Source organism: Ranitomeya imitator, chromosome 1 (assembly GCF_032444005.1).
Source record: "Ranitomeya imitator isolate aRanImi1 chromosome 1, aRanImi1.pri, whole genome shotgun sequence".
Taxonomy (NCBI): Eukaryota; Metazoa; Chordata; class Amphibia; order Anura; family Dendrobatidae; genus Ranitomeya; species Ranitomeya imitator.
Genome location: NC_091282.1, coordinates 1,080,396,540 through 1,080,419,052, shown reverse-complemented (window position 1 = coordinate 1,080,419,052; position 22,513 = coordinate 1,080,396,540). Strand labels below are relative to the sequence as shown.

General features: G+C 45.9%; 1 protein-coding gene across 1 annotated transcript in view; it reads right to left on the bottom strand.

Moving 5' to 3' along the window:
• Positions 1-22,513, bottom strand: part of GALNTL6 (polypeptide N-acetylgalactosaminyltransferase like 6) — a 3,161,254-nt gene that overhangs the window by 231,958 nt on the left and 2,906,783 nt on the right. The window contains exon 9 of the mRNA XM_069744235.1: positions 16,578-16,799. Coding sequence (XP_069600336.1) covers positions 16,578-16,799 — 222 coding nt within the window. The remainder of the gene's footprint in view (positions 1-16,577; positions 16,800-22,513) is intronic.

Here is a 22,513-nt window from a genome sequence, read left to right as displayed (position 1 = left end):
CTTGGTAGAATGTAAAGTTGGTAAAAACTAATGAATCATGAATTTTACATAATACATGTGTTAGGAGTCGAGTTTCCTCTGCTGCACAGGGGGAATCTCGATCCGTCTCCACTGCGGTCTCCCATTCTCCTCCAGCCGCAGTGGAGTCTGCTCAGCAGGGACGTCGATCCCAGCGTCTCGCTCAGTCTGACTCTGTGCGAAGAGTTGCTGCTGCTTTTCCTGCTTCTGCCATTAAGGCCAGTGCTGGGCAGCGGCGAGTGGACATTTCTGGATCTAAGTCCTTGTTTGCACGCACTGAGCATGCCCAGGGCAAGTTCTCCTGTTGGAGATCGAGGGTCACATGCTCAGGTGCTGCAGCACATCCCATTGGTCCTTTTGGCAGGTCTTGGAAGGGCAAAAGTTCTGTAGCCACTTCCTGTGCTGCAACTATATAAACTGCGCATGACCGCACGGCCATGCGCTAGTATTGTCTTGTAAATATGTGTGTGTGTTGTGAGTGAAAGTCGCTCTTTAAATAACCCTCCCTATTGAATGTCTGTTCGCGGAAGGTGTATGTTTGCTAATCTAGCGCCCGACTTATCCAACAGCACGAAACACACATTGCAGCGTCCTCTTGCTGTGTCCGCCTATACGGCGCCGTGCGCTTGCCTTGCGCTTTCCATACCCAAGCCAGTGTGGTTGGTGGCGTCCGTCAGTGCGGCATTGCTCGCACTCCTGTGCATTCATATATTTATATTTAGTTACCTTACACACCCAGTTGCGGTGTAGTGCCAGCGAGGGTCTAATCGGACTTCAATCCCAGTTGGGGTTAAGTACGCTGACTACTCGCTCACGCTTTAGGTGCGGTACCGCGATCCTGTGACGCAACAGGATTGCTCCCTTCACGCTGGGTGAGGTTGAACCCACGTGTATATACTTTAGTGTACCGCCATATAGCCTGTATTTACTAGCAGCAGGTTTTCACCTGCACGGTGGACCCCGGACTGCGAACGCATCTGTATCATCTTTCTTGGTGCGTTCCGCCAGTCCTAACATAATACTAGCGCCAGGGTCTGGCTAGTAAATGATGGACGATCAGCGTTCACAGCGGTACATCCAGCAGGTGGAGGGAAGGTTGGCGGCTCTTGAGCATTCAACCTCAGCTGTGGATGTCACTGCTGTCGCTGTACAGGCTGCTAGTGTTGCTGCAGCCACCTTGTCCACTGCCGCTCCTGTCCCGACTCTAACTCGCCTCCCGCTTCCAGAGAAATTCTCTGGTGACAGTAAGTCTTGTAGGGGTTTCGTGAGTCAGTGCTCTATCCATCTCGAGCTTCTGGCCTCTCGTTTCCCTACAGAGCGGGCTAAGGTGGGATTTATAGTGTCTCTTCTGTCGGAAAGAGCGTTGCAGTGGGCTACGCCGCTATGGGAGCGTAGCGATCATGTGGTGCAGAGTGCTCCGTTGTTTCTGAGCACTCTGAAACAGGTCTTTTTGGGACCTCGTGTCACCCATGATACGGCGCTCCAATTGTTGGCATTGACTCAGGGCTCGTCCTTGGTCAGTCATTTTGCCGTCCACTTCCGCACCTTAGCATCTGAGCTGGAGTGGTCGGATAAAGCCCTCATTCCAATATTTTGGAGGGGGCTGGCTGACCACGTTAAGGACGCCCTGGCCACTAGGGAGATTCCCGCCACACTGGAGGAATTAATAACTCTATCCACTCGAATTGATCTCCGTTTTCACGAGCGGAGGTTAGAGTGAGCCCAGTGTAGGCAGAGGTTTCGGCTGGCTCCCACCTTCGCCAAACCTTTGGAATCTCCAGACCAGGCTCCTGAGCCCCATGAGCCTGTGGTAGAGTCTCGAGCAGGATCTAAGTCCCGGACCGCTCGTGCACTCCAGATATGTCATCTTTGCCAACAGTCTGGACATCTTGCCTCCAGATGTCTCCAGCGGTCGAGGAAACGTCAGCGTCTAGTGGTAGTTGGTGGAGGTGCACTAGACACGGCGACGTTTGCCTCCAAATTGTCCTTTAAGGGGACAATAACATTGGGCTCATCCTCTCACTCGGTGGAACTCTGCGTGGATTCTGGGGTGGAGGGCAATTTTATGTCTTCAGCGTTCGCCCAACGTCACGCAATTCCTCTGGTCATGCTATCTCAACCAGTAACGGTACGAGTGGTGAATGGGTCGACACTGCCCACACAGATTACACATCAAACTATCCCTTTCACTCTGTCCATGTCACCATCTCATCAGGAGATTATATCTCTACTCGTCATTCCTGAGGGAATTGATGAGGTTCTCTTGGGGATACCTTGGTTACGGTACCACTCTCCTCACATCGAGTGGTCCTCAGGCAGAATTCTGGGATGGGGTGAATCTTGTGGGAACAGGTGTCATCGAGAGTGCGTTCAGGTTACTACTACAGAGGTACCCGCAGATCTCTCCTCTCTCCCCAAGCAATATTGGTCTTATGCAGACGTGTTCTCCAAAAAGGCAGCGGAGACTCTTCCGCCCCATCGCCCCTATGACTGTCCTATTGATCTCTTGCCTGGTGCTGAGCCTCCCCGGGGTCGAGTCTATCCATTATCTCTCCCGGAAACGGAGGCAATGTCTCAGTACATACAAGAGAATCTGGCAAGAGGGTTCATCAGGAAGTCAGTGTCACCTGCTGGGGCAGGGTTCTTTTTCGTGCAGAAGAAGAATGGAGAACTACGTCCATGCATAGACTACAGGGGTCTTAATGCTATCACAGTTAAGAACAAGTACCCTTTGCCGTTGATATCTGAGCTTTTCGATAGGCTTCGGGGAGCTAGAGTGTTTACTAAACTAGATCTGCGGGGTGCTTATAATCTGATTCGCATCCGTGAGGGGGACGAGTGGAAAACGGCATTTAACACCAGAGATGGGCACTATGAGTATCTGGTGATGCCCTTCGGGCTCTGTAATGCACCTGCCGTTTTCCAAGACTTTGTCAACGACATCTTCCGGGATATGCTTTCCACCTCGGTGGTAGTCTATCTGGATGATATTCTCATCTTTTCTCCTGATATTGACTCCCACCGGAGAGATGTTGGCAAAGTCTTCGACCTCCTATGGGCAAACTCTCTTTATGCGAAGTTGGAGAAGTGTGTGTTTGAGCAGGAGTCCTTACCTTTCCTGGGCTATATCATCTCCGCCCAGGGATTGGCTATGGATCCTGCCAAACTACAGGCTGTGATGGACTGGCAAGAACCCCATTCTCTTAAAGCGGTGCAGCGCTTTATGGGGTTCATAAACTATTACTTCCAGTTCATTCCCCACTTCTCAACTCTGGTGGCTCCCTTGGTAGCCCTCACCAAGAAGGGAGCGAACCCCAAATTGTGGTCGGAAGAGGTCTCCAAGGCCTTCACTTTTATTAAGTCCCACTTTGCTAGCGCTCCCATCTTACATCGTCCCGATGTGGATAAGCCTTTCCTAATGGAGGTGGATGCCTCGTCCGTTGGTGCTGGAGCAGTCCTCTACCAAAAGGATGCTCAAGGTCGGAAGCATCCATGCTTCTTCTTCTCTCTGACCTTCACGCCAGCGGAGAGGAACTACTCCATCGGGGACAGGGAGTTGCTAGCAATGAAGTTGGCCTTTTCGGAGTGGAGACACCTTCTGGAAGGTGCGCGGTTTCCCTTCCAAGTTTACACGGACCACAAAAATTTGGTCTATTTGCAGACAGCTCAGCGGCTAAATTCTCGCCAGGCCAGATGGTCCCTGTTCTTCTCCCGGTTCCACTTTTCTCTTCATTATCTCGCCGGGGAGAAGAATATCCGTGCTGACGCTCTCTCTCGCTCCCTTATGTCAACTGAGGAGGAGGAAGAGGAGCCTCGGCTTATTGTCCCTTCCGAGAGCCTGAGAACCGTGGCGCCGGTTTCGCTAGAGTCTGTGCCTCCGGGCAAGACTTTTGTGCCCATTAATTTGCGACCGGAGGTTCTCTCTTGGGCTCATTCGTCCAGGGTGGGTGGACACTTTGGGACAAAGAGGACATCTGAGCTACTGGCGAGGACGTACTGGTGGCCGCATATGGTCCGGGATGTCAGGGATTATGTTCTGGCGTGTGTCTCCTGCGCCAAAAATAAATCTCCGCGTCAAAGGCCAGCTGGTTTGCTCTATCCCCTGCCGGTGGCAGATAGGCCCTGGGAGATGGTCGGGATGGACTTTGTTGTGGGTTTGCCCAAGTCTCGCGGCTGTACCATCATTTGGGTCATCACCGATCATTTCTCAAAAATGGTGCATTTGGTGCCGCTACCACGGTTACCTTCTGCACGGGCCTTGGCAGCGTTGTTCATTAGACATATCTTCCGCCTGCATGGTATGCCAGACAAAATTGTCAGTGACCGGGGTCCCCAGTTTGCATCTCGGTTCTGGAGAGAGCTCTGTCGTCTTCTCAGTATTGAGTTGAATCTCTCGTCCGCTTATCATCCCGAGACGAATGGGTTGGTAGAGAGGGCCAACCAGACCTTGGTCACATACCTGCGACATTTTGTTTCAGCCAGGCAGGATGACTGGGCATCCTTGCTATCATGGGCAGAGTTTGCACTGAACAACGCCGTAGCCGACTCCACTGGACAAACCCCATTCCTCCTCAACTATGGTCAGCATCCACGGGTACCTGTGCCTATGCCCGTGTCTTCCGCCGATTCCAGGGTGGCAGACTGGGCTGTGGAGGCACGGGATATTTGGGACCGCACTCAGGATGCCATTCAGGCCTCTAAGGAGAGAATGAGGTCCTCCGCCGATGCTCATCGGCGCCCCGCTCCGACCTTTGCTCCTGGCGACTTGGTGTGGCTCTCCGCCCGTAACATCAGGCTGCGAGTTGAGTCCACTAAATTTGCTCCTCGCTACTTGGGCCCATTCAAGGTCCTCGAGCAGGTTAATCCTGTGGTCTATCGTTTGGCCCTTCCGCCACACCTGGGTATCACCGACACCTTTCATGTGTCCCTCTTGAAACCCGTGTATATGTCCCGGTTCTCCGAGTCATCTGCTGGGACATCGGGTTCGTCTACGGACGATTATGAGGTGAACGCTATTTTGGGGTGCAAGGTGGTGCGTGGTAAAAAATTTTATTTGGTGGACTGGAAGGGTTATGGTCCCGAGGACAGGTCCTGGGAGCCTGTTGAGCACATTCGGGCTCCGCAGCTCATTGCTGCCTTCGAACGTAGCGAGGCCCAAGGAGGGGGGGGCCCTAGGAGGGGGGATAATGTTAGGAGTCGAGTTTCCTCTGCTGCACAGGGGGAATCTCGATCCGTCTCCACTGCGGTCTCCCATTCTCCTCCAGCCGCAGTGGAGTCTGCTCAGCAGGGACGTCGATCCCAGCGTCTCGCTCAGTCTGACTCTGTGCGAAGAGTTGCTGCTGCTTTTCCTGCTTCTGCCATTAAGGCCAGTGCTGGGCAGCGGCGAGTGGACGTTTCTGGATCTAAGTCCTTGTTTGCACGCACTGAGCATGCCCAGGGCAAGTTCTCCTGTTGGAGATCGAGGGTCACATGCTCAGGTGCTGCAGCACATCCCATTGGTCCTTTTGGCAGGTCTTGGAAGGGCAAAAGTTCTGTAGCCACTTCCTGTGCTGCAACTATATAAACTGCGCATGACCGCACGACCATGCGCTAGTATTGTCTTGTAAATATGTGTGTGTGTTGTGAGTGAAAGTCGCTCTTTAAATAACCCTCCCTATTGAATGTCTGTTCGCGGGAGGTGTATGTTTGCTAATCTAGCGCCCGACTTATCCAACAGCACGAAACAGACATTGCAGCGTCCTCTTGCTGTGTCCGCCTATACGGCGCCGTGCGCTTGCCTTGCGCTTTCCATACCCAAGCCAGTGTGGTTGGTGGCGTCCGTCAGTGCGGCATTGCTCGCACTCCTGTGCATTCATATATTTATATTTAGTTACCTTACACACCCAGTTGCGGTGTAGTGCCAGCGAGGGTCTAATCGGACTTCAATCCCAGTTGGGGTTAAGTACGCTGACTACTCGCTCGCGCTTTAGGTGCGGTACCGCGATCCTGTGACGCAACAGGATTGCTCCCTTCACGCTGGGTGAGGTTGAACCCACGTGTATATACTTTAGTGTACCGCCATATAGCCTGTATTTACTAGCAGCAGGTTTTCACCTGCACGGTGGACCCCGGACTGCGAACGCATCTGTATCATCTTTCTTGGTGCGTTCCGCCAGTCCTAACAACATGCTTCAGCTCCAGAAGTTTATCTGTTACTTCTAAGCATTTCCACACCATGATGGATCTAAGTTTGAAGTTCGATATATCTAATGCTCATGAAGAAAAAAAACATAGCAATGCCATAACTTCTACCTAAAGAAAAAGATCCAAATATAAAGTCAATAAAATGTTTTAGTTAGAGATGATTCAATCAGATAAAAGTCAAATATGTAAAATCTGACTGATTTCACATGGGAAATTTGATTTGCAGCAAATTAAATTGAATGTTCCATATTAGGCTTTGGTATCTGCAGAGACCCCAAAACAAAATAAATGTAAGATATTTAAAAGAGAAACACCAACTTATTGTACAAAAACTGTAGAGGAACAAAAGCGCACAAGACCATCGTGTGATAATCTCTTAGCTGCAAGAGAAAGTTAAAGGATGGTCCTCAGCTGAGCATAGTGTGTACATGTACAACTCCTCAACTCCTGTGAACACCTGATGTATTAGCTGCTGCTGCCTCATGGCTGGGGGACGATCGCCTGCAGGATACTTGAACAACTTGGATTATAAAGCGATTTCAGGCTGCGCTGCTGTACTAAAGAATCCTTATGACCAAGATGAGTTTAAGGATTTTTGTGGAAATAAAAACAGTTTAGCTCATCTTGATCCTATGGATTCTCAACTACAGCAGCGCAGCCTGCTAAAGTGTTTCAGTCCAAATTGGTCAACAACAACTAATACTCACTGCTCACCTCTGCTGTTCACTGTCTCCCATATGGTCTATGTGACCTCCTTGCTGCCATGTGTAAAAACCCTGGGATGGGACGTATAGCTGTGACTAGGCCCAAGACAAACCTGTGAATATGCGGGGACTTTCAGGACCTGGTGATTACAAAATCAATGTTCTAAAGTGCCCGTCATAAGGTCACAGCACACTTCCCGATGATGATGTGCATGCGCAGAATCATCCAGGCTTAGTGTGAAGAGACTCTGGGTAACAGTGCTTGGTAGCGATAAGAAAAGGCAGTGAAGAGGGGGAGGGCATGCAGGAGAGCTGGCCAGGAGGTAAACAGTAGTATTAGTTCTTTTATTTTCTTCTTAACTTTTCTCTAGCTCTCCACAGTTCAGGAAAATGGTGGCCATCTGGCTGCTATCTTGCACAGGGAGTTAAGAAAAAAATCAGGATTTTGGAGAACACAGACTTTTGTAAAATTCAATTAGCATTCAACTCCACTTGCATAAATTCACCTAAGTCTAGTTTTAGATATTCTCAATGTATTCTATAGACTTTGGCCTGATATAACTAACGATACAGTAGACAATATGGGTTTTAACACAAAGCTCCACAATCCATAAAAATCATCAACATATGCATATTTTAAAGTCTTACAAATAACTCATGCTGCCATGTATGAAGGCAATGTAATGTAAAAAAAATAAACTCTGGTGCTAATATGCAGTACCATATATTAACTTCCGGGGTGCTACTGGAAGAAAGAAAAGATACACAGATCATCTTTCATCACACTATTAGTTATAATAAGTGTGAAACAAGTGTTAAGAAATATGAATGTCTATCTAATAGTCAGCTCAGGGGCAGTTAACACAAGTCATTTAGATTCAAGAACCTTTCTTTTCCTATTGTTACTCTTTTTATATGACTGTTGTGTAGGCAGTTACACAGCAGCAATGTAGCGTACTTAATCACACTCGATTGGTATGTATAAAACATGTTATGCTTCTATTAGAAAGTTACGAGACTGGGAAAACTGCCAGCCTAGGAATAAAATAAACCATCTTAGAAAATGAACTCAGCGGTTTCTCTTGCAGCTTGTTCACTTTTATTTTCTTTCAGCTATTTATAAAACAAAACCATATCTTATATTGTTCTTGCACATGATATTAGTGCACTTACAGAGAACATTAATAATCACTGCCTATGAGCAGACATAAAATGCCTGTCCAAATGCATAAAAAATCCAATAATTTTAATTTTAGAAATGTGATTGAATGTTGCCAGTCAATATTGACTGTAGTCTATGAATGGATTAAATATAATTATAAGTGATGAGCAAAGTTGCTCATAACGCCCGAGCATGCTCAGATAAGATATTATCCAAGCACGTTCACTCACCACTAATAATTATCAGTATTTTCCTCCAAACCATAGAGTATATGGGTAATTAATAGAGATGGGAAAACCCGAACACTAAAGTTCAACGTCCGCACCGAACACCTAATGTTTGGGCACGGACACTTAATACAGCCTTCATCAGGAGATCCATGTTACTGACAGCATTACAGCATGGCAAACGCCAGTTCTGATTGGCGATTAAATCATCCCTGTCCGTCAGAGAGCCGCGGTTCCCATGCTGTCAAAAGACAGCATGAGCGCTCAGCTGCGATCGGAGGTATAAAGTTTACCTCTGGTCACTGATGTCAGCGGATGGGTCTACAGCTCCCCTCATCCAACATCTGCTGCTTCTAATAACAGAGAGACCAGGAGCAGCTGATGGGTATGTAAGGAGGTGACCCATATTTGTTAACGTGCCTTCCCTCCCTTGGATACTGCACACATATATCATGTGCGGCACCTTGATGTTCATTAATGTAAATGTGTCATGTACTGTAATGTGGATATCTTTAATAATGTCACCTCTCTGCTGTCCAGAATCCCGGAGTGTCTATTAGCCATATCATCCTTCTTCACCTCTCATTTCCTAAAACTCAATGTAGACAAAACCGAGCTCATCATCTTTCCTCCATCTCACGTATCTCCCCTACCCGATATATCTATTATGGTAAATGGCATCACGCTCTCTCCCACACCTGAAATCTCCTGCCTCGAGTAACTCTCGACTCTGCACTGTCCATCAAAACATATGTCCAAACTCTTGCCACCTCCTGTCGCCTCCAACTTAAATATATTGCCAGAATCAGTCTCTTCCTCAGTCCTCAATCTTCTAAAACTCTTGTGCATGCTCTCATTATCTCCTGCCTCGATTACTGCAACACCCTCCTCTGTGGCCTCCCCGCTAACTTTCTTGCACCATTCCAGTCTGTCCTCAACTTTGCTGCCCAGCTAATCCAACTCTCTCCTTGCTACTCCCGTTTCTCCCCTCTGGAAATCCCTCCACTGGCTCCCAATTCCCCAACAAATCCAGTTCAAACTACTAACACTGACCTACAAAGCCATCCACAACCTGCCCCCTCCCTATATCTCTGAACCAATCTCCCAATATCTTCCCTCACGTAATCTTCGATCCACCCAAGACCTCCATCTCTCCTCCACACTTATTCATTCCTCACACAACCGCCTCCAAGATTTCTACCGAATCTCCCCATTCCTCTGGAACTCCATGCCTTAACACGTCCGATTATCCACCACCCTCGGATCTTTCAGACGGAACCTGAAAAAACATGTCTTCAGGAAAGACTACAGCCTGCAATAAGAATTCTGCCGCCTCACTACCCCCCCCCCCCCGAGCTGCCTCCTCACCACCACCAGAGCTGCTGCACCCCTGACCTTCTGTCTCTTCCCCATTATCCCGTAGAATGTAAGTCTACAAGGACAGGGTCCTCTCCCCTCTGTACCAGTCTGTCATTGTAAATTAGTTTATGTAAACAATATCGATAACTCTGTATGTAACACCTTTACTAATAATAAATAATAATCTTTATATAGTGCTAACATATTCCGCAGCTCTTTACAGTTTTGCACACATTATCATCGCTGTCCCCAATGGGGCTCAAAATCTATATTCAGTATCTATCAGTATGTCTTTGGAACGTGGGAGGAAGCTAGAGAACCCAGAGGAAACCCACACAAAAACAGGGAGAACATACAAACTCCTTGCAGATGTTGTCCTTGGTGGGATGTGAACCAAGGACTCCAGCACTGCAAGGCTGCAGTGCTAACCACTGAGCCACCGTGCTGCCTTTTCTCATGTACAGCACCATCGAATTAATGGTGCTATATAAATAATAATAATATGTGTTCTGTATAGAATTAGGGCTAGGATAGGATCTTAGGTTGTATAGGACCCTAGGGAGATTAGAATAGAGGGGGTCATCATAGAGATAAGGAATAGGATAAAATAGACTATGAGTGTCAGTTAGGTACAGTTAGCATGGGGTGTTTGACCATCGGAAGGAGTTAGAGCAGGGCAGGGAAGAGCCATAGGGATGTAGGAGAGGCACTTCCTGTATAGGCAGAAGAGCCTGGGCAGCCTTAACCAGGGAGAGGTGTGAAGAACAGTGAAGCAGATGGTTCACAGGCTCCAGGTGGGGGATTGTGCAGTAGGGCACCAGCTAAGAAGGACCATCCCAAGAAGGATCCGGGTTCTATGACCAGGTGGGAGTAGATAAGATGGCATTTCTGGCACCTTTCCCTATTGGAACTGGATGAGGGGCTGGCAGGGAGAGGGTGACACTGAAGGAATAGATGGGAAATGAATTGTCTAGTGATATGGCAGGGATTGCTGGAGGAAAGGAAACAGAGCTGATAGAAAGGATAGAGGCTGCCAGGACGGCAGGGAAAGATCGGAAGAAGTCTTTTTGCATAACCTGTGCTGCCAGTATGTTAAATGTCCCGCTGAATAGTAAAGTTAAACTGTTGGAAAAGAACTGTGACTCTGAGATGTTTTTTGGAGTTTGGGAGTTTGGAGTTACAGAACTGGAGAGGACCCTGGCAGTGAATGTAAGTGTACTGCTGCACACGCTGCACATGTAGCAGAAGGTACACTGTATTTTATCTGTGGGGTGCCAGGGTGTGGGAACAGAATAGCCAGTTGCCACAACTTCCACCCTGGCCGCCTTAGAGGTGTATTCTTTAGCCGGCACCTGCACTGTAAATAAATAATTTTAAAGGGAACCTGTCACCCCCAAAATAGAAGGTGAGCTAAGCCCATCAGTATTAGGTGCTTATCTACAGTAAAGCTGTAGATAAGCCCCCGATGTATCCTGAAAGATGAGAAAAAGAGGTTATATTATACTCACCCAGGGCGGTCCCGCTGTGGTCCGGTCCGATGGGTGTCGCTGTCCGGTCCGGGGCCTCCCATCTTCATAGGATGACATCCTCTTCTTGTCTTCACGCTGCGGCTCCTGCGCAGGCGTACTTTGTCTGCCCTATTGAAGGCAGAGCAAAGTACTGCAGTGTGCAGGCAGCGGGAAAGGTCAGAAAGGCTCGGCGCCTGTGCACTGCAGTACTTTGCTCTGCCCTCAACAGGGCAGACAAAGTACATCTGCGCCAGAGCCGCAGCGTGAAGGCAAGAAGAGGACGTCATCCGATGAAGATGGGAGGCGCCGGACTGGACTGCGACCACCATCTGATCGGACCACCCACCCAGGTGAGTATAATCTAACCTCTTTTTCTCATCTTTCAGGATACATCAGGAGCTTATCTACAGCATTCCAGAATGCTGTAGATAAGCCCCTGATGCCAGTGGGCTTAGCTCACCTTCGATTTTGGGGGTGACAGGTTCCCTTTAAAGAAACATGGTGTGGGTTCTCCTGTATTTTTGATAAAAAGACAGGAAAAACTCACATCTAGGGTTTCAACCCTCAGCTGTCAGCTTCAACAAGGCTGATTATCAGAATAGAGAGGTCCTCATGCCGTTTTTTTAATTATTTAAATAAATACTTTAAAAAACCATCATGGGGTCTCCCCCATTTTTGACAACCAGCCTTGCTAAAGTAGACATCTGGGGGCTGGAATTCTAAGGCTGGTAAGGGGCCATGGATATTGCCCCCAGCCTAAAAATAGCAGCCCGCATCTGCCTAGAAAAGGCACATCTATTAGATGCACCAATTCTGGCACTTTGCCTTGCTCTTCCCACTTGCCCTGTAGTGGTGGCAAGTGGGGTTCATATTTGTGGGGTTGATGTCATCTTTGTATTGTCAAGTGACATCAAGCCCATGGCTTAGTAATGGAGAGGCATCTCTAAGACACCTATCCATTGCTAATCATATAGTTGTATTATAAATACAGACACAGCCAGAATAAAGTCCTTTAACTGAAAAAATGACACAGACTCCTTTATTAATCTCAATTAATCCATACTTACGACCTCACCTAATTCCACTGAAGCCTTCAATCTCCTATAATAAAACAAAAATAATGAAACAGCAATGTACCATACCTGTCAGTCGTTCTGTCCAACACCATAATCCATGTCTGGGGAAAAACTGTTTTCAAACTGGAACGGTGCCAAGATGCAAACATCCAGGCTGAGAACCACTGGGGGAATGAATTGCTGCAAGAGCAGTCTCAGTGACTGGAGGTGACCTTATTGAGGTTAATCTATGGTTACTGAGGCTCCGTTCCCAGCCGGGCTGAACTCTTGTGATCTCCGTGAGATCCCCACTAGCACAGTGAGAAAATCTCTCATGGTGCTAGCGAGGATGTCACCGAGGTCACACGAACATCTTGGTTTCTGCCCATCTCTATTGGAGAGGCATCTACAAGACAACTATCCATTACTAATCCTATAGTTATATGGTAAATCAAAACACAGACAGAATAAAGTCCTTTATTAGTAATAAAACAAAACACACTTTTACTTTTTATCTAAAAATAACAAACACGGTTATGCTCACCTAATGCCTAATTCCACCAAATCCATCGTCTTCTTTAAGAAGTAAGCACATGACAGCAAGGCAAACACTGGATGTTTGGGCCCCTCATTCAAGTGAATGGAGTCCAGGTTCGTGTTTGGTCTGGGTACTGTTCTGGTACCCGAACCCAATCTTTTTTGTAACTTTTCAGCGACCCGACGGATTTGAAAATCCATATGTCCACCCATCTCTAGTATTTAGCTCTATAGAAATCTGTTTCTCATACTCATACATAAATTACCTGGTTGGCTAAATACGTTTTTAGAATAAAAACACTAGCTGGTTTAGAGAACATGCATTCATATATTGTTAGTGCTTATAGATGCAACGTAAGAGCAAAAAAAGAAACAAAGAAGACCTGGCATGATCATGCATTATAATGTCCTCTATGTAATCCACCATAAAATGAAGTGGACTTTTCATTGGGCGCTGCTAAGACCTCGTGTGACTAGTTTACTGCAAGGGGTGTTAGGGCTAGCGGAACGCACCAAATAATTAGGAAGATGGTATAAGGTGCGTTCACAACCCGGGGTCCATCGTGCACAGATGGAACCTGCTGCTGAGTAATGGCGAACTATATGGTGGTATTATGTGGATACACACAGGGGTTAGCTTCACCCGGCATGAAGGAAACAAACCCTTTTGCCTCACAGGGCCACAGTATCGCGCAAAGAGCACAAGCAAGGAGTCACAGAACTCTATCCCAAGACACAGCGAAAGAGTTCCTCTAGACCGCTCGCTCTCGACACCACTACTGGGGTGTCAAAGTTAAACAGAAACAATAATTAAATGCACAAGAGTTCCTGCAGTGCCACTCTGGTGGACACCACTAACCACCCAGACTTGGGTCAGTAAAGTGCTCTATTAGCGCACGGCGCCGCACTGGCGGTCACTGCGATCAGACACAGTATCGTGTGTTAGGTGCAGGTAGCAATGTCAGGTGCTAGATAGCAAGCATCCACCATTCACGAGCAGTCAACAACACTCGGAAGGGGGATGATTAAAGAGCGACAGTCACACATCTACACGCACACGTTTTCAAGTATACACTAGCACATGGCCGAGGGGCCATGCGGACCTTTTGCAGCAGCAGTGCTACGGGACATTCCAGATGGTCCAATAGGAGCCGCAACAGGACCTGAGCATGTGACCTCTGACCTCCAATGGGAGGTCGTCCCGTGGGCATGCTCAGTATGGGAAAAGCAGGACTTTGACCCAGAAATACCTGCTCGCTGCTGATCAGTGCTGGCTACAAAGGCAAAGCCTGGAAGAGCAGGAGAAACCAGTCGCACAGTATCAGCTTGAGCCAGATGCTGGGACCGACATCTCCACTGAGCAGGCTCCACTGTGGCTGGAGAAGAATGGGAGACCGCATTGGAGATGGTTCGAAATTCCCTCTGTGCAGAGGTGGGAGCTCAACACCTAACAAGGGGATTCTTTTTTCTTAAAGTGTTATATTGTTTATCTAGTTATTGAGATATTAAAAATGTACATTTCTGTGCATTCCATTTAATTCAATAAGATCTGACAATGCTTTATTGCCTATTGTTTTTTGTAACATTAGCAACTATTTCTTACTGCCTAATAGATATAGGATATAGTGAATGTAGGCCTAAATGGCTGATTATTGATTGTAGCATCATTGATCATACATTAGCCATTTCATTTTTAAGAGACCAACTACCAATCAATAACCAATGGACAGTTTGTTACATAGTGTCAGGCTTTTTAGACCATAGTCTGATATTTAAATGGCGGTTGGATGAATACAAATCCATATTCTTTACTTTTTTAATTTTTATTACTAAACTTGAAAGTATTGACTTCTTTTTATGTTCCATCTTAAATTCAGATTTTATAACATAATATGTATTTTGCACTAAGTAACATTTGTTATATGCTTAGTTTGCCACTTATTTGTTTGAACATATTATTGGACAAAATTTTTGGGTGGGGGGCTGTTTCTAAAATTTTGTTTAGATTTTGTGCATAGGTCTGTTAGGAGTCGAGTTTCCTCTGCTGCACAGGGGGAATCTCGATCCCTGTCTGCTGCGGTCTCCCATTCTGTACCGGCCGCAGTGGGGCCTGCTCAGCGGAGGCGTCACTCCCAGCGTCTTGCTGGGACTGATTCTGTGCAAAGGGATACTGTTGTCTTTTCTGGCTCTCCTGTTGTACCCTGCACTGATCTGCGGCGAGCGGGCTTCTCTGGGACTAAGTCCTTATTTGCACACACTGAGCATGCCCAGGGCAAGATCTCCCATTGGAGATCGAGGGTCACATGCTCAGGTACTGCAGCACATTCCATTGGTCCTCCAGGAAGGTCCTGAAAGGGCAAAACTTCAGTAGCAGCTTCCTGTGCTGCAACTATATAAACTGCGCATGACCGCACGGCCATGCGCTAGTATTGTCTTGATATAATGTGTGTGCAGATGGATGTATGTCGATGGATGAAAGCTCCTAAGTATCCCTCCCTAGTGTTGTTGACTGCTCGCGGTTGATGGTAGCTATCTAGCGCCCGACTAGCCATCTGCACGTAACACACATCACAGCGTCCAGTTGCTGTGTCCGCCAGTACGGCGCCGTGCGCTTTCTCTGCGCTTTCCTTACCCAAGTCTGGGTGGTTAGTGGCGTCCGTCAGTGCGGCACCGCACGCACTCTCGTGCCTTTATTTATTATTATAATAGATACCTTACACACCCAGTTGCGGTGTTGTGCCAGCAAGTGGTCTAATCGGACTTCAATCCTGAGTCTTGGGGTTGTGTTCGCTGACTTCTTGCTTGCGCTCTATGTGCGGTACCGCGGTCCTGTGACGCAACAGGGTCGCTTCCTTCACGCAGGGTGAAGTTAACCCATGTGTGTATTCTTATAGTACCGCCATTTAGTCCGTCTATACTAGCAGCAGGGTTTTTACCTGCACGGTGGACCTCGGACTGCGAACGCACCTAGTTTCATATCTTCTTATACTTGGTGCGTTCCGCCAGTCCTTAACAAGGTCATATTGTCAAGTAAGAATATATGTGAATTATTATTTTTATGATATCTTCTCCTATTCTGGAGGACAAATTTGATTTATTACTATGTAATTCCACTAATCATACATAAAACCACAGTGACAATTTCAAGAAAAATAAACAGCCACTTACAGTTCCCCCAACATTATAATCTAATCATAATTTGTAATTTGCCACCAGAGTTTATTTTAAATGAAAGGAAGCATTACCAGTGTGAGACATGTAATGACTGACAATCTGCTCTCTTGATCTACATATATCACACTGACGATGCCCTCTTTCATTTAAAATAAGTTCTGGAGGCAGATTTTCTGGGAGATCTGTGTTCGGCCCATAGATCTTAGCAGGTCATTTAGATATTAAGAAAAACATGGATTTCATAGGAATGGAACATTGTATTGCAAGTTTTAAGGTATCATTTTATTCAACTTTCTATGACCTGCATGCCCATATAGACAGCTTAGCATGGCTGATCCTACTGACAGATGCCCTTTAACTGTGAATAGTGTTACTAACTGTAACGCATTCCAATGTCTGTAAAAATTGGTCTGACTGCAATGCACAGACTGGCCGCTGGTCTTCTGACCTGAGTGTGATAGCTTCTTAGAAATATATGAAGCTGTTATACTTGGGTTGGAAGGCCAGTCCGTGCATTGCAGTCGAATCTCACATCCATCTATATGCATGGACGTCTGATTGCACCCTAACACATAGACATTTTATAAGGATATTGAAAATACTTGTATATTATATATGAATTATAAGAAATGAAAATGTAAAAAATGTACCTCTCCCCATGCTGCAGGCGGAGGTTCTACTGGTGGATAATATTTTGGAATGTCCCATGCTACTTGAGCCATAAACCATTTGAAGTCCTTACACTTGAGATGTTTGCGAAGTTCTTTTTGAGACGTGAGATCTCCAGTACTCAGGTGTCTGTATTCAGGTCTCCTCTGGTAGATATACTCTGCAAATTCATCCATCCAGGTCTCTGCCACACGTTTCAGATTCTAATATACAAGAATCGTATATTACTGTTACTAGCATAGTTCTTTTGAAATACTTCATGCAACATTATACATCAAGTAATTATGACCTTTGTGTGATAGAGTCAGATTAATGGCTCAATTAGTTTATTAAACGAAAAAGTACTGAGATGTAACTGCACTGCAGGGATTAATGAGATTCAAATTAATCAAGGACAGACAAACTCATTTATCAGGTTGCTTTCTTTTTAACATTTTATTGTTTTTGGATATAGATACAGATAAAGTTGAAGGTGAACCCAAAGTAAATTCTTTCTTTTTTATATGATTTGGCAAATATTTATAATAATTGAATAACTTTTTTTTTTTTGCAATTGTTAGCAAAGGGCCTCATTTTTATGATGAAGCACAATTCTCATCCAGGTCCAGCTGGAGACGCGATTTAAAGAGTTCTGCTCAAAATACCTTTACCAGTAATCAATAGGACTGGTTTTAACTGCTTGATTGCTAGGATCACCATCACAAAAAATTGATCCTGAGTCCTTTGTTCCTTTTCATACTGGTTGAGTTTCAGTGAGGCATCGAACATTAGTACAGCGGACTCAATGTAATTTACAGAAACAGTCAAGAATTGCTCCTGTTATCTTCTAGACGCCAAATGTAATTGACACATTTTTATAATTGTATAGTGATACTTCCACTTTCTGTCAGGTTCACACATTGCTGTTTTTATGTGTATTACTTCTGTATGTATAAGGATTCATAAATGAGGACATTGCTACTCTATAAGTTTTTCACAATGTCGCATAAAATAAGGCAAACTTATATTTTCAACACCCGCTTAAGTCTAAAGATAATATGTTCTATTGGTTTTAAAGCAAATATCAAGTGTTAAGCATCTGCCTCACGTTGGCAGGGCTTCATCATCTTCTCCCCTGGCCACTGCCCTCTACCGTGGTCCACACAATATTTTACAAGTGGCCTGGCATGCTCCAATATGATTGTCTGCTTAAGCCTGCTTCAAGTCCTTGCTCCATAACTGTTTTCCAATGTTCTGTTTGCCTATGGCTTCCAATGCTTCAAGTATTCACTCCATACATACTTTCCTGCTGCTATATCACCATCCAAGACTCATGTGCCCACCTGCACCTGAGCTTAGTTGATCCACATAACAAGGTGAGCCCTAAATATCAAGTTGAGCAAATATGATGCACTGTTAGACACCTTGGTGCCATAGCTTGGACCAAATTTTTCTGTAGAAGAATTAAAAACTATATGTCTAACTTAAAACTTTATTAATAATTTAAAAATCGGCATAGAGAAATCTCCACAAACTATTTAACCCCTTTCTGTCATTGGACGTACTATTCCGTCCATATGGGGGGGGCCTTAATTCCCACGGATGGAATAGTACGTCCAACGCGATCGGCCGCGCTCACGGGGGGAGCGCGGCCGATCGCGGCCGGGTGTCAGCTGCCTATCGCAGCTGACATCCGGCACTTTGTGCCAGGAGCGGTCACGGACTGCTCCTGGCACATAAACCCCCGGCACACCGCCATCAAACATGATCGCGGTGTGCCGGTGGTGCAGGGAAGCATCGCACGGGGAGGGGGCTCCCTGCGGGCTTCCCTGAGACCCCCACAGCAACGCGATGTGATCGCGTTGCTGCGAGGGTCTCTTACCTTCCTCCCTGCAGCAATGCCCTGATCCAAAATGGCCACGGCATCCGGGCCCTGCAGGGAGGGAGATAGCTTACCAAATGCCTGCTCAGAGCAGGCGCTTGGTAAGCCTGCACTGCTGCAAGTCAGATCGCTGATCTGACAGAGTGCTGTGCAAACTGTCAGATCAGCGATCTGTGATGTCCCCCCCTGGGACAAAGTAAAAAAGATTTTTTTTAAATTTCCACATGTGCAAAAAAAAAATAATAATTCCTAAATAAAGAAAAAAATATATATTATTCCCATAAATACATTTCTTTATCTAAATAAAAAAAACAATAAAAGTACACATATTTAGTATCGCCGCGTCCGTAACGACCCAACCTATAAAACTGTCCCACTAGTTAACCCTTTCAGTAAACACTGTAAGAAAAAAAAAAACGAGGCAAAGAACAATGCTTTATTATCATACCGCCGAGCAAAAAGTGGAATAACACGCGAGCAAAAAGACAGATATAAATAACCATGGCACCACTGAAAACGTCATCTTGTCCTGCAAAAAACGAGCTGCCATACAGCATCATCAGCAAAAAAATAAAAATGTTATTGTCCTCAGAATAAAGCGATGCAAAAATAATTCTATTTTCTATAAAATAGAAAAACATAAAAAAAGATATAAATGAGGTATCGCTGTAATCGTACTTACCCGAAGAATAAAACTGCTTTATCAATTTTACCAAACGCGGAACGGTAGAAACGCCTCTTCCAAAAGTATTTCATGAATAGCTGGTTTTTGATCATTCTGCCTCACAAAAATTGGAATAAAAAGCGATCAAAAAATGTCACGTGCCCGAAAATGTTACCAATAAAAACGTCAACTCGTCCCGCAAAAAACAAGACCTCACATGACTCTGTGGACTCAAATATGGAAAAATTATAGCTCTCAAAATGTGGTAACGCAAAAAATATTTTTTGCAATAAAAAGCGTCTTTCAGTGTGTGACGGCTGCCAATCATAAAAATCCGCTAAAAAAACGGCTATAAAAGTAAATCAAACCCCCTTCATCACTCCCTTAGTTAGGAAAAAATAAAAAAATTAAAAAAAATGTATTTATTTCCATTTTCCCATTAGGGTTAGGGCTAGGGTTAGGGCTAGGGTTAAGGCTAGGGTTAGGGCTAGGATTAGGGCTAGGATTAGGGTTAGGGCTAGGGTTAGGGCTAGGGTTAGGGTTAGGGCTAGGGTTAGGGCTAGGGTTAGGGTTAGGGCTAGGTTTAGGGCTAGGGTTAGGGCTAGGGTTAGGGTTGGGGCTAGGATTAAGGCTACAGTTAGGGTTGGGGCTAAAGTTAGGGTTTGGATTACATTTACCGTTGGGAATAGGGTTGGGATTAGGGTTAGGGGTGTGTCTGGGTTAGAGGTGTGGTTAGGGTTACCATTGGGATTAGGGTTAGGGGTGTGTTTGGATTAGGGTTTCAGTTATAATTGGGGGGTTTCCACTGTTTAGGCACATAAGGGGCTCTCCAAACGGGACATGGCGATTTCAATGCAAGCCAATCCTGCGTTGAAAAAGTAAAACAGTGCTCCTTCCCTTCCCAGCTCTCCCGTGTGCCCAAACAGGGGTTTACCCCAACATATGGGGTATCAGCATACTGAGGACAAATTGGACAACAACCTTTGGGGTCCAATTTCTCCTGTTACCCTTGGGAAAATACAAAACTGGGGGCTAAAAAATAATTTTTGTGGGAAAAAAAGATTTTTTATTTTCACGATTCTGCGTTATAAACTGTACTGAAAAACTTGAGGGATCAAAGTTCTCACAATACATCTAGATAAGTTCCTTTGGGGTCTAGTTTCCAATATGGGGTCACTTGTGGGGGGTTTCTACTGTTTAGGTACATTAGGGGCTCTGCAAACGCAATGTGACGCCTGCAGACCATTCCATCTAAGTCTGCATTCCAAATGGCGCTCCTTCCTTTCCGAGCCCTCCCATGCGCCAAAACGGTAGTTCCCCCCTACATATGAGGTATCAGCTTACTCAGGACAAATTGGACAACAACTTTTGTGGTCCAATTTCTCCTGTTACCATTGGGAAAATAAAAAACTGCGGGCTAAAATATTATTTTTGGGGGATTTTTTATTTTTATTTTCACGGCTCTGCGTTATAAACTGTAGTGAAACACTTGGGGGCTCAAAGTTCTCACAACACATCTAGATAAGTTCCTTGGGGGGTCTAGATTCCAATATGTGGTCACTTGTGGGGGGTTTCTACTGTTTAGATACATTAGGGGCTCAAAGTGACAGGAGACAGCATTTGTCCAATATGGTTACGAACTATTTTTCCTCCCTTATCGATGTTCTCCCTCACAGGTCATTCCCCTTTGATTACTGAGCATCTAAAATAGACACCTGGCCTGAATTGGCAGAATATGCATTACAGGAGCTCACTTGCCCAGCTGCTAGTGTGCTATCAGAAAGAGTCTTCAGTTCTGCTGGTTCAATACTGACCGAAAAAAGGACTCATCTGGCTACCCGAAATGTTGATGATCTAACCTTCATTAAAATGAACCAATAATGGATTTCAAATTATTTTGCCCCACCTTCCCCTGCTGACACGTAGCTTGCCTGAAAAATGTCTTGCTTTTGGCCTCCTCTTACTGACTGCTCCAATTCCTCCATTTGCAGCTGCTGAATGTCCAGCATAGGCTATTTTTATACCTCCCTAAATGGTCTGACTCCCCCCACTTGGCGCAAGCACCCGTGCGAGTGCCGTTTGCCTGGACAGGTGGGTGTGCCCACTTTTGGGCGACGGCACTGGCACAGGGTCCCTCATAGTACAATGAAGTGTCTCTGACGGTGGTGGTGCACACCCAACGTCAGACACACCATCGTAATATGAGGGGCCCTGGGCCAGTACCACCGCCCACGAGAGAGTGTTCCCTGCCAGCTCGAACAGTGCTTTACCACTTGCAATACTTACCTCTCCCTGCTCCACCACTGTGTAGTCTGTACTGTTAAATCCTTCATTGGCACTGCCAATACAAATTTGTTGAAATGATAGATGATAGTTAAAATATACAGGGGCCCTGGCCTCCATTTTGACCAGTTAATACTTTGCGCCTACTACCACTGTCTGCTACACAGCAGAGGAGCCCACCCAGTACCTAGCTATGCCGCCTGTTTACTCCTGTTACCAATTTTGAACTGCATTGAGCCTACTTTTTTATTGTGGGCCTACAAACTGTGTCTGAGCCACTCATTACAGTTGTCCTCCACTGAACAAAGCCAAGCCGCCTATTTACTTCTGTTACCAATTTAGAACTGCTTTTAGCCTACTTTTTTATTTTAGGCCTACTAAGTCTGTCTGCGCCACTCATTACAGCTGTCCTCCATTGAACAAAGCTATGCCGCCTGTGTACTCCAGTTACCAATTTTGAACTGCATTTAGCCTACTTACTTATTTAGGCCTACTAACTGTGTCTGCCTCCCATTACAGTTGTCCTCCACTGAACAAAGCTGACCCGCCAGTTCACTCCGGCTTCAAATGTTAAACTGCATTTGGCCTACTTGTTTGGTTGGGCCTACTAATGGTGTCTGCCGCTCCTTGCTTCTCTCCTCCACTGAACAAAGCTGAGCCTCAATTTTCATCCTGTTTCGTATATTAAACTGCATTTGGCCTACTTGTTTGGTTGGGTCTACTAACAGTGTCTGCCACTGCTTGTTGTTCTCCTCCACTGAACAAAGCAGTGCCGCCTGTTTACTCCTGTTACCAATTTTGAACTGCATTTGGCTCACTTTATTACTTGGGCCTACTAACTGTGTCTGCCACTCATTACAGTTGTCCTCCACTGAAGAAAGCAATGCCGCCTGTTTAGTCCTGTTACCACATTTGAACTGCATTTAGCCTACTTTATTATTTGGGCCTACTAACTGTGTTTCCTTCTCATCCTGCCCATTGCCCAGCCACTGCTAGATGAGTCTGATGGTACATTGACCCAGACAACTACATTCCCCTTGCACTCTACACAGCCAGAATCTGACCCTGCTGAAAATCAGGTTCCCCTTCCCGCATACTATACCACCTTA